This window comes from Aulonocara stuartgranti (genome assembly GCF_965226115.1).
Source record: "Aulonocara stuartgranti genome assembly, chromosome: 19".
Taxonomy (NCBI): Eukaryota; Metazoa; Chordata; class Actinopteri; order Cichliformes; family Cichlidae; genus Aulonocara; species Aulonocara stuartgranti.
Genome location: NC_138955.1, coordinates 13,257,849 through 13,270,893, shown reverse-complemented (window position 1 = coordinate 13,270,893; position 13,045 = coordinate 13,257,849). Strand labels below are relative to the sequence as shown.

The following is a 13,045-nucleotide window of genomic DNA, read 5'->3' as shown; positions in this document are numbered from 1 at the left end:
ACATGGGGAATGGAGTTTAGCAAAATTTCTGACCTTTGAGGCCCCCGGATAGTTACCTTGTTAACAAAAATGTGGCAGCTTTTTTTTTTTTTTTTAAGTCCTGTAATATTTTCCCTTTTAGTTTATTTATTAACAGTAACAGTGTGATGAAACCTGACTCGCATGTGTTGTGTAAATCATCTTTGTCCACCTAATCTTAGGTACTCGTGCATTTCATTCTCTCAATTTTGGATCTAAAAGAGTTCAAGGAAGTGGCAAAGTTGAAGATTTTCATTGCGAGTGACCAGGAGACGCAGGATTAAAAATGAAAGACAAAGTTGGAGAGGCAAGGCTGCGGAGATTGGACAACAAATGTTGAACTCAGGCCTCCCAGTTTGGAAGAAAACCACAGAGATGGTTTCTGGATGGAAGGAAGAGAAGCTTGGTGCGACAGATGAGTGCTAGGGATAGGGTGAGATGGAGGCAGGTGACCCCTAAAGGGAGCAGCCTAAAGAAGATGACAAACTTTTTAGTAATATTTCAGTTTTATTTACATAAAATGTAAACATTCAACTGGTAACATGAATGTAAATGTAGTAAAAGGCATGTTTTGACTTGTATAAAACACAGAATGTAAACTCCTGGCAAACCTGCATGTGAATGCTGCAAAGGAAACATGATTAAAGAGATCCTTATAAATTTCAAACTAGTTCTTACAGGAATGTGCAGATCGCACTGAGTAGGGGGTAAAAAAACAAACTAAACAAAAACAATCTTTGGAAATATGAATGTAATCTCAACTATTCGTTGTCTATAATAGAAAAAAAATCGTATCTTGTACATCGACTATTAGAGTTATGACAAAATACATTTATGCTATTTAAGCAGTGATTTTGGCTCAGACTGTCGCACATGTTTAATACTTTAATAAATTTTAATCAACCTGGAAACGCTGTAAGAACCCCTGCAGTTGTTAAGAAATGCTGGCACTAAAGTCAAGCAATTTAACTGCGAATTCAGCAAAAATCATTTGGAAAAAACATAATACTTGATAAAGATGCTGGTCTTTTACCCTGTGTTGACTCCTTACTGTATCCTACAGCATTACAACACATCAAGTTGCTTTTTTGCCTACACTATTCACATTGTCTCACAAAAAATATAAAGTCGAAAAGGTATTTGTGTTTACATGATAATATGGTTGAGTGGTTTTGGTTTGAGAAGCTGTTGCAGAGCACCAAAATACTCAAGTTATTATAATGTAATTAATATATTATTACACAAAAAAGCAACTTCACATTGTAGTACCTCTTACTTAAATTACCTGACTGCTTATTAGGTAGGAAAGTACAGAACATCAAAACAATAATGGAATTAATTAAATCAATGAAAAATTTTAATGTTAAGGACTCCTTCGAGAGCTGAGATAGATGGCGGTCGAAAGCCTAATTAGTCCCACTCGATTCCAAGAAGCTCGCAGCTGACATCCCACAGTCTCCTCGTGGTCTCCGCACTTCTTCCCTGTGGGGCCACAAAGGCAGGGGTGCAGTCACTGAAATGAAAGGAGGAGGAGTGGTTATTACATAAGAACGTACTGTATGATGCTGTGAGTCATCACCCTGGATACAAGGATCTCTTTTAGCTTGTGTAATCGTATAAGCATTATCTTTTTTTTTTTTTCCCCAAGAAGCTTTTTTTTTAAGTCATAAGAAGTATCAGTTACTAAGATCCAAACATTGGATCCAGTGCTCGGTCTGCCTACAAAGACACCGAACATCTTTATGTGCAAAGTTGTAAAAATAAAAGCAAAGAAGCACAACCAACGCAATGGTGCCTTACAGCAAGAAGGTAGTGGGTTCAAATCCACCAGACTGGGGCCTTCAGGGTTCAGTTAGGCTAATTGGTGACACTAAATTGCCTGTAGGTATGAATGTGAGTGGTTGTCTGGCTTCCTGTGTTAGCCCTGCAACAGCCTGGCAGGGGTATACCCCGACTCTTGCCTTATGACAGCCGGAATGGGCCCCCAACCCTGAATCGGGTAAGTGCAAGAGAAAGGAGGAATGGAAAGATGGAAATAAAAAAACACACAACTACACCCACTAGAGCTGAAACTGTGCTTCTCCTACTTTTTCTGGATTTGATTCGACAGGTTACTTTCTCCATGTGCTGAAATTCTGTGTGACTTCTGAATTATTATTTTTTCTTCAGGTGTCATCAGGTAGTGGACATTAGTGGTTAAGATTGCAAAGTCTCTACTACAAAACAAATATTAAATCTAATCGGTACATGTGTCCTTATTTTTGATCAAAATTCAAAAAGTAAAAAAAAAAAAGTCAAGCTGCAAAGGGAAAAAAGAAAACCTTTAGGTTCACTAGAGTTTTGGCATTAGTTTACATAAAAAACATTCAGCTGCTCATCAATGTTACAATTATAGCCGAAAACAAATTGACAAAACTAATAGCAGACAAGCATTTGTACTTCTCACGTGTTCAGTGAACTTGCAAAGCAGGCTGGCAAAACTAACAGACGAATCAAGTAATTCTGGAATGTTCTTATAGAGGTAACACCTTCCATCAGATGTTTTGTGTGGCTGCTAAAAGTGAAACTGTGAATATTACATTGGCAAAATTGTTTCAGTTCACTGTTTTTCTTCTTCATTTCATTCCACAGCACCCTTGTTGGTTTAAGGTACATGGTTTGACTTGACCATTTCTTCCCTTTTTAGCGTCCATGTATTGTTCTTTTATCTGCATGCTTGTTTTGTGTATCAGACAACGTCTTCTAAACTTCCCATCATAGACTACCCTGTAAAATTTGTTACAGTTTTGTAAAAATTGTTGCAAGACGTACAGGTTTCAAACCATTCTGCCGTGTTAACCAGTTTAACAGCGCGGACAAGGTTCTGGTGTTGCTGTCTTTTTTTTACTCCGAACTTAACATTTTTGCATTTCTACATATTTTTTCTAAGGCAACAAAACAATTTATAACTGTTGTGGAATATCCGGGCGGACTTATGCAAACTTGAGTATCAGCTAATTTGTTAGGTACAGCTGTCCAATCACTTAACAGCAACTCAATGCATTTAAGGATGCAGACATGCAATAAAATTTAAACTGAACATCAGAATGAGGAAGAAAGGTATTTCAGAAACCACTGGTGTCTACTGGGATTTTCTATCTCTGTAGTTTAAAGAAAATGGTCCAAAAACTAAAGAATATCCAGTGAGAAGCAGTTCACCAAGTGAAAGTGTCACAAACTAAGCTCAGAGGAGAACTGCCAAATTGCTCTGAGCTGATAGGAAGACAACAGCAACTCAAATCACACTTATTACACACAAGGTATGCAGAAGAGCACCTCTGAGCACAGAACATGCTGAACCTACAGCAGCAGAATACCATACCTGATACCACGGCTATCGGCTAAGAACAGGAAACTGAGACTACAGTTTACACAGGCTGACCAAAATTGGACAATAGAAGATTGTTCCAATCTAATCTTGATTTCTGACGTGAGATTCAAAAGTTAGAGACAATATCTGGTATAAACAACATAAGACTATGGTTCCATTCTGCCTTATACCAACCAATAATGTGGCGTGGGGAATATTTTCTTGGCAGATTTTGGACTTCTTAGTACCAGCTGAGAGTTTAAATATCAAAGCCTACCTGAGTACTGCGGACCATGTCCATCCCTTTATGACTGACGGTATGTTCACTGCACTCTCACGTGAATATGGACCAAATGTTTCCAGCACCTTATTGAATCTATGCCATGAAAAATAAAGGCAGCTCTGAAGGCAAAAGGGGCTCCAACCTGGTATTACACACTGTCATCTTGGTGTATACAGAGCACCACACTAAGGATAAGTAGCAAAGGTTCTAAATATCCTCCACTTGTACACAGTGTTGGGTTTAAGTCAACCCTGCTGGTAAACAGAACCTGTTACTGAAAGCACACAGACACCAGTGTACATTTTACTTGCAAGGGGAGCGTTGGAGAGCAGTGCTGCGACTCGCCTGTCCAAGCAACTCCAACTGATTCCTTCGCTACAGCCCTTTTTATTGTCAGCAAGCAATCATTCATGGACATGCAATTACAAATACACGTGGCGTTCTTAAGCAGGCATATCTGAACAACATCAGTGTCTGTATTCTGTGTGTGTGGGTGTGTGTAGGTGCATGCGTGTGTGTTTCCAGCCATACTATACATAGACATACGGCCTTTCAATGAACTTAAACTGAGTGCAGAAAAGCAGATGTAAGCGTCTTGCTAAACTATAAAAACAGGGACTTGCAAAAGGCCATATCTCAAATGCACATTTAAAGGTGTGGCTCTTGCACTTTTAAGAAAACAACAGGACAGTCTGGTTTTTATGATGTCGAGACTGCTTCCTATCATCTCATGGTACACAAGTGCACACAGAATCTTATCAGACCCAATAAGGATATGATTTTTATCAGCATACAAATGATTATATGTTTCTAAGCACAAATGACAATATAAAAAACATTCACTCATACACACAGTGTGTGTCATTGTGGTGTGGACAAACTAGTTACCCAGAAATGCTACTGTAGCCTTTTCCAGCTTCCTGCCTACGTTTTAGGATTTTCTAAGGTCCTTTGACAAAAGTTGTGATATAATATTCATCTAAAAGGTCCCAGCAGTGAAAAATAAATTTCCTTTAAGTGTAAAACCAGGCTGATAAATTAATAACAATGACAAAGTCTTTAATGGCAAAACCATGTTGGAGTCACTCGTGTAGATTAAGGTGTCAAATGCTCTGTGGTCAGGATGGAAAGTTTGGTAGCACGAACAAATTATAGGTTGGTGCTTATACAGATTTTTCACTTCCTTTGTCTTTCTTTGGTCCTACCTGAAGTGTTTCCCAGAGATAGAGTGCAGTTCCTCTGCAATGGCACAGTAGATGCTAGTCTGTGCTCCTTCCCGTGGAGTTTTCAGGAACACGGAGAAGACTGTGAACAATATCGTCATCAGAGTTGAATGTCTGGTCAGGTCAGAGTTTACCGTCCCCGGATGAACAGAGTTCACTGTGACATTAGTTCCTGTGAAAGAAATGCACCAACTTTTTGTCACAATTTTATCAGCTTAAATTTTAGGTAAAAACATTTCTTCTGTAAATTTTCATGGTGGCTTTAGCGACATGCTTCCATTTCAAAAGCGTGTTTATGAAAGACTGTGTTGTCACATTTAATAGTTGAGTCTTCCATTTAAGAAGCCTCAGAACACCTTGTGATCACCCTTGGCACAAATGCTCGTCATTCCTTTCTCGGATATGAATGTCACATAGTTTCTCCGACACTTTGTGTTGCTGGTTACAGTGTTTTGTATTTGTGTACCTTTGAGTCTGGAAGCCAGCTCTCTGGTGAACAGTACGTTTGCCAGTTTGCTCTGGCAGTATGCTAATCCGCTGTTGTAGCTGCCCTGGCTGTGAAGGTCATGGAAGCGGATCCAGCCAAAGTTGTGTGCCAGAGAGGAGACCACCACAATCCGAGCCGGAGCGCTGCGCTTTAAAAGCCCGATTAGAAGGGATGTCAACAGGAAGTGGCCTGCAACATGTAAGAATCATCCTTTCAGTGCATTTTATTTTGGAAATAACCTTCCCCACATTGGAGACGAATTGATTTAATTGCAACGATTCACTGATTCCAACAGGTTCCATAAAAGCCCTACCCAAATGATTGACTCCGATATGCATCTCAAAGCCATCGACAGTTTTCGTGTAGGGGCACATCATCACCCCAGCGTTGTTTATAAGGATATGTAGCTGGTTGACTTCTGAACAAGAAGAGCGCATCACACAAAAAAAACCTATTTAATAACCACACACTTGGGCTCTGTAGATGTGAGTATTAAAACGCTAACCTGTGCTCACCTCTTAGGAATTTCTGTGCGAAGGCTCGTATAGAGCACGTATCTGCCAAATCGAGCTCCCGGACCTCCACTCGTGCTTCGGGGTAACTGGCTCGTATACTGGCCGCAGCCTCCTCACCCTTTTCCACATCTCGACACGCCATGATCACCCGAGCTCCTACCAGGTGACAAAGAAGCAGCAACTAAACTATTAACAAAGAGATGAAGCCAAATAGAGGTTTGGTGTGTGGTTTGGAAGAATCAGATTTAATCCCTAGGGAAATTATGTAGCTGACCTGTTAGTCAGTGATGTAGAAAAGCATTTTCACTGATGACTCAGAGAACTTTTTAGAGAATGCAATTTATTTTTAAAGGCCAAGTAATTACTAAGTCCCACACGCAGGAAATATTTGAGGCTGTTGAAAGATTTAATCTGTTACAATGTCATCCACTAAAAAGCATTAAAGAGTGACTTAATGCTGTAAGGTATAAAGTGCCATGGAAAAAGCATTTTCCCCATCCTGATTCCTCAGATTTTTTCTGCACATTTGTCATGCTTAAATATAATCAAAACAGCTTTTAAATGATTATTTAATTTATTAATGGGGGGGAAGCAATCTAAACTGACCTGGCTGGAAGTGAAAAAAATAATTGTTCAATTCAGAACTAAAGAAGCCTCTTCACAAACTTTAAAGAAGTCCAGTTGCCTTCTATCTCAAATTCTTAAGATTTTAATGGCATGTGAGTCATCATCAGCGACAAACCCAGTCGCTAATCCTGTGCTTTCAGAATATTTAAGTGTTTTTTACATATTTCTTTAACATTTTGTTAACGCCCCTGAGTATTTGGACTGAGGTGAGAAAAAATGAATCATTCTAACTGACATGCATCAATCGCTTTCACTCGCACCTAATACATGAAGTTAGGGTTCAAGCTACGCTTGGAGGTCATGACCTCATAGGATTGAATTGTTTGTTTGTTTTTCTTAATTAAACCAAAATAAAACTTTATACCTGTTCCAAACCCAGACTGATGGTATATTGACCATATTATAATCAAACAACAAGTCAAGTATTTATGTGACTACATTTAAAGCGAGGTTTTCCTTGAGACCACAACAGCTAATTGTGTCACACCATGGTCCATTTTATTATGAATATTTTAAATGGGGCAAGGACGCTGATTTCAGTCTTACTGCTTTAAGAGACTGCTGATTTCTCTCAGCAGCAGGTTATGGGTTTAAAGAGGCACCTCGAATTGCCAGATCCAGGGCAGTCTCCTTCCCAATTCCTGTGTTGGCTCCAGTGATGAGGACCGTCTTCCCATCAAGACGAGTTGTGGACTTGCACACTCTTCCTGCTGCATATTTTCTGCACACACACACACACACACACACAAGGCTGATTTATACCACACAAATTCTGCATCATCAAATGCAGCAGACAGCTCCATTTAAATGACTAGCAGCTCCTTCTGCAGTCTCTAAATGCTATGCCCCCGTTAAAGCTGGCATTGTGGTGAAACCGGGTTAATTATTCACACAAAAACTTGCATAGTGAAGTGTGCAAGTGGTGCGAAACACACGCCAGTGAGCAGGGCCGCCACATAACCAATAGCTCTCTCGGAGTGTTGTATGCATATATAACTCCTCCCACGCTCCGGCTGCTGATAGGCCCGAGCAGCTCAGACAGAAGACACCCGGTTCATCTGTGCAAGAAAAAAAAAACACCCTCCCACAGCTCAATTTTTCTATTTCATTGATCAGCAGCCTCGTGTGAAATCACCGTTAACGTAAAGCATTCACAATTAACGATCATGTGGCTTCATTAATCAAACTGATCCTCATCGTAATAACTACACCACACCACCTAAATGTCTTGTTAACCAAGTAATAACCTGCCCTGACATCCAGTGTTAAACTCTGCGTTTAAATTCTAATGACTGAGCGCGTGAAGTGGGCGCTTACCTTATTTGTGGCGCAAATAAAATCACCAGCAGCGTCACCACTCCGAGGCCCGCGATAATTAATAAAAGGAACATCATGCTATGGATCTGCGCTCCTCTGCCTCTTCCAGCAGGATGCTACCGAAGTGTAGGCGGAACAGCTGATGTCAAAGCAGGAATGGGGGTGCGAGCTGCAAACGGATGGGGTGAAGGTTGAACCACGCGCAGGATCATGGGATTGTAGTTCGATGCGTGACAAGATGGCTACTGCTTAACAGGGTCCACTGAGTTTGCAGCTAGGGGCAGTGATTTTAAAGTGAAATGTCATAAAAGTAAATTAAGCTCATTTAGTTAATAAATTATTAACAACAAAAAGACAAAGACGGAGTCACTTGTTTCAAATGTTTCTAATTTTTTTGTTAAATGTAATTCATCTGCCCCCTCTTAAGCACGCACAGAAAGTCAATTTAATGATTTTTTTTTAGCCATTTGATAGCAGTAAAAATCCCCTAAATGTCATTTTAAGCCAGAAACTTAATCCATTTTGCTAAAATAAAGAAAAATCGAGGCTGCTGTGGGTCAAATTAATAATAATGGATTGGGTTTATATAGCGCTTTTCAAGGCACCCAAAGCGCTTTACAATACCATTCATTCTCACATTCACACACTGGTGGAGGCCACAGATACTGGGGCAGACTGACAGAAGCGAGGCTGCCATATCGCGCCATCGGCCCAACACCAGTAGGCGGTAGGGTAAAGTACCTTACCCAAGGACACAACGACCAGGACAGAAAGCCCGGGGAGCGACTGTTAGGTATTTTAGTACCATGGTAGCATTTACTGGATATTGTTTTATAGTGACATTATGCAGGAAAACTCTGTCATTCAATAAGGCCCCTTTGTTTTAGTTATTTTTCTCTTTGACCCAAGAATTGATGTGTGAGAATCACAGGCTGGTACAAGGTTGAAATACCACAGAGATCACTCCCTCAGCTACATTAGTTTCTTAATCTTTTAGACGCCTGTTGAAGGCCAAATGGTTTGTTTCAGATTTCACTAATGTAAGAACTCTTCGTTTTGTGCCTTGAAAATATGTCGCTGAGATAATCACAATTGTAGCTGAACTGATACACTACACAAAGGATGCTTCTTCACCCATGGGCAGGAAGACGCTGCCTTATCTTGGTCTGTACTGGTTTAAACTGATAAATCTGCTGTCTCATGAATTTTACCCTCTATATAAACTGTTGTACTTGTGAATAAAGTTGAGTCAATTTGGGAAGACAACCTGAAGCAGTCTCTGTTTTCTTGTTCTCCCAAGCTGCTCCCGAGCTCGTACTAACACGCTGAATGGCATGCTTGAATATTACTTGAGAATATATTTGACTGTGTTACAGACTAAGGGACATTCTCTGCTGATAGACGTCCACGCCTCGAAGGAAGTCGATCCACGGATTAGGCCCTGGAAACAGTTTCCTTCAATTTTGGTGTCAGAAGTGGGATCCTGACGAAGGTAGGCACTTGTCTTTTTATTTTATAAGACTGTGTTATGCCTTTCTCAGTGATCCACATAGAAACGGGATACGCTGACGAGGCCTTCTTCAGTGGCCCACATAGTAACAAGTGGGATACACTGAGGAGCCTTATTTAGTGGCCCACATAGAAACACAGGAAGTTGCCTGTTGTTTTGTAAATAAAAGCAGAAAGGACACAGGAAGTTGCCTGCTGTCATAAACTAAGAAGTTGCTCACCAGCAGAAAGGACACAGGAAGTTGCCTGGGGTCATAAAACGAGAAGTTGCTCGTTAAAAAGTGAGAAGTTGCTCACTAAAAAGATAAAATTGCTAGCAAAAAATCAAGTAACCTCAGGTGTGCCACAGCAAAAATAAATACTAACCTAAATCCTCCTAGCGTGTAAACCCCTCTGGAAATCACTGACCATGGGTCAGAATAATTCAAAGACCTTAGACGGGTCCGATAAAAAATCAAAATTAACTGTAAAACCGAAAAAAATAAAATATAAAATCACAAATAGCGGACCACCACTTGGGTGGGCCTGATTATAGATATATATTATGTCAACGAATTCCAGGTGTGACTGAATCTCAGCTTATTGAAGAAGTAGAGGAACTAGACCCTAAAAATGACCAAGCAGCCAACACCACCTCGTTTTTGTGGATAAACGATGACAAAATCACAGCCTTTTTTCAAAATCTAAAGAAATTTCTGCTCACAATGTCTAGAGATAAAATTGATTTAAATGCAGTAACCATGTGTAAGCAAAAGCCAGATGAATCCATTCTAGTGTTTATGAAACGTTTCACGCACTGCTGGACTAATGAGGCATGCATGCCTGAAGGTGGAAATGATCAGATTTTCATAACAACATTCTTAAACAATATTCATCCAGAATGTTCACAACTATTGAAGATGACTGCCACTGATAATCTCTATGACATGAAAATAAAGAACTTTATCACACTTGTCAAAACAAAAGCTGGTGCAGATCTTTTCCCCAACAGCACGAAGGCTAAAAGTGTTAAGATAAAGTTGAATTTTGATGTAGAAGGCTCAGAGGAAAGTGAGAAACTAATGTATGCAGGATTACCCGCTCCAGCACAGCAAGGAAGTTTCAGAGGACGGAAGGATAAAAGTAGAGATATGTGTTTTTATTGTGGCTCAGTTTTCCAGCAGCCGCAGACACCCAGAGCAAAAATGAATTTGTGTATTTCATTTAACATAAAGGGTGAAATGTTTGCTGACACTGATAACAGCTTATGTTTTCTCTGCCCTATGTACCGACATGATGGAGAAGGAACAGACTCTGTGTCAGCTGGACCCTCAGCAGAGAATGAACTCAACATCCTTTTTGTCCGGTACTCTATGTCACACACTGTGCCAAAAAAACGTGTACAGACGCCACTACCAGGTAATCCCATGACTGGGAGCCACACTTTTGTTTCTCTAAGGTCAAACAGTGATTTTGTCACATAACTCAGACATAGTTTATGACATAACTACACCATGTCGTCACATAGATCTAACCTACCCTATCGACTGTACTATTTCTGCACTTACCTTGCCAGCTGAATACCAGAATATGACATTGTGGTCTAAAAGTGAGAATGATATAGGATTTATTGACTGTACACTTTATCACGTACACCTATTAAAACACAACAAGCCAGTATATGTCAAACAACATCCCATTTCCACGGAAAAAGCCGCAGCCCTAGATGTCATGATAGGAGATTTATTGACTACAGGAGTAATAAAGCCCACACTCCTGTCAATCCTGTGCCAAAGCCTAACAAACCTGGCGTATGGCGTTTCATACAAGACTTAAGGCAAATTAATGCAGTCAACATTCCTCTGCCACCTCTCGTTTCAGATGTTCACAGCATATTGACATGCATTGCATACACATTTTACCGTGGTGGATTTATGCTCCGCTCCTTTTTCTCAGTAAGACACACAGCCGTTATTTGCATTCACACATAGAAATAAGCAGTACACTTGGACTCGTTTGCCCCAAGGCATGATAGACAGCTCTGCTGCTTTCTCAATGGTGCTTCACTCCTCCAGGGCTGCACCCTGATCCACATGTGGATGACCTCCTCCTCTGTGCTGAAAGTGAAAAACTATGTCAAACTGCTACACACATGCTTCTCCAGCACCTCCAAAAGACTGGCCACAAAGCATCTGCAAAGAAAATGCAGTACTGTCAGACTTCTGTTCAATATTTGGGATTCACACTGTCTCACGGAAAACGTTCTATGACTACAGACAGGGTCAAAGCTGTGACCTCTGTCCCTAAGCCCACTACACAGAAAGAAATGCTGTCTTTCCTAGGCATGGTGAACTATTGCAGACAGTGGATACCAGACTGTTCTTTTCATGACCACATTCTGCGTGACTGTTGTAAAAAAGAGAAGCCTCCTCGAATACTGTGATCCACAGAAATGACTGCCTCTTTCAATGCATTAAAGGGAGTGCTGACCTCCGCCACTCAAAGGTGCTGCCTGAATTGTTCAGGGAATGCCGGCCTGCCTGAGGGCAGTAGCAGCTTGCTCTATCATGATAAGGGACTGCGAGAAGCTCACACTCTCACATGACACTATTCTACACACCAATCACCAGGTCATGACCATTCTAGCAAACATAACTACACAACATATGCAAATCTCACCATAAAAGCGAGCAGCACACCCAATTCGCCAGCACATTTATTGATCCTATGCTGTGTTCTTCTGACCGACAGGATGGCTCAGACAGGCTTGATGTTCATGACTGCATGACACGTATACAGGAATCCACAGCACCACGTCCAGATTTAGAGCAAACACCTATCCCAGACTCAGCCACGGTTTATGTGGACGGGTCCTGTTCAAGGCCGAGTGACAACTCATTTCTTTGTGGCTATTCAGTGGTAACATTGCCTGACATTATACTAGAGGCTCACTCATTACCATTTCACTCAGCACAAAAAGCAGAGCTCATGGCTTTAATACGCGCCTGTGAGCTACATTTGGATAAGCATGTGACAATTTACGCAGACAGCCGCTATGCATTTGGCGTTGTGCATGACTTTGGCACATTGTGGAGACAGAGAGGATTTAGATCTGCTGATGGAAAATAAATTGCTAATTCTGATCTTGTGCAAAGACTTTTTCAGGCTATACAGCTACCATCGGCCGTTGCAGTTGTAAAAACGAAAGGACACAGTACAGCTGACACAGACGAAGCAACAGGTAATGCCTTAGCAGACGTGACAGCCAAGGCTGCAGCTCCCACCTCCGCAGGAAGTATTATCTGTGCACCTACAGCTGCCACTTGTTACACTCCCAGACTATTTAGAGACAAATGTTGATTTAAAATTTATACAAGAGCAGGCCTCTGCATGTGATTACACCTGTTGGGAGAATAATGACTGTACCTTAGATGACAGAGATGGCTTATACAAAATCTTAAGGGTTTGATTGCCCTCCCATATTCCCTGATGCCAGTCCTTGCCCGACATTTTCACTGTGTGAGTCATGTCGGACAAGGAGGGGTAATAGGGGCAATAAAATCAAGATTTGTAATTGAGAAAACATCACATGCAGTAAAAGCATATTAGCAACCTGTCTAACATGTGCACGAACTAATGTAGGAAAATCAAAAGCAAAACATCAGCATTTACCACAACCAGATTTTCCATTTCATACATTACAAATTGATTTTACACATATGCCAGCACAAGGAAGCA

General features: G+C 40.8%; 1 protein-coding gene across 1 annotated transcript; it reads right to left on the bottom strand.

Annotated features, from left to right (window-relative positions):
* Positions 1 to 505: 505 nt before the first annotated feature.
* On the bottom strand, positions 506 to 8,008 carry rdh12 (retinol dehydrogenase 12). The gene is made up of 7 exons (XM_082516972.1): positions 7,820 to 8,008; positions 7,105 to 7,223; positions 5,876 to 6,031; positions 5,674 to 5,778; positions 5,340 to 5,549; positions 4,856 to 5,045; positions 506 to 1,531 (listed from the first exon to the last, which is right to left on the bottom strand). Exons 1-7 carry the CDS (start codon positions 7,894 to 7,896, stop codon positions 1,429 to 1,431), a joined length of 960 nt encoding a protein of 319 aa, XP_082373098.1. The 5' UTR covers positions 7,897 to 8,008; the 3' UTR covers positions 506 to 1,428.
* Positions 8,009 to 13,045: the final 5,037 nt, after the last annotated feature.

Excerpts from the sequence above, each read along its gene's own strand:
- rdh12 (XM_082516972.1), bottom strand. The coding sequence starts at position 7,896 with ATGATGTTCCTTTTATTAATTATCGCGGGCCTCGGAGTGGTGACGCTG. Across the intron at positions 5,550-5,673 it reads TATCGGAGTCAATCATTTGG|GCCACTTCCTGTTGACATCC; the intron begins GTAGGGCTTTTA and ends TACATGTTGCAG. Across the intron at positions 5,046-5,339 it reads GCTGGCTTCCAGACTCAAAG|GAACTAATGTCACAGTGAAC; the intron begins GTACACAAATAC and ends TTTCTTTCACAG.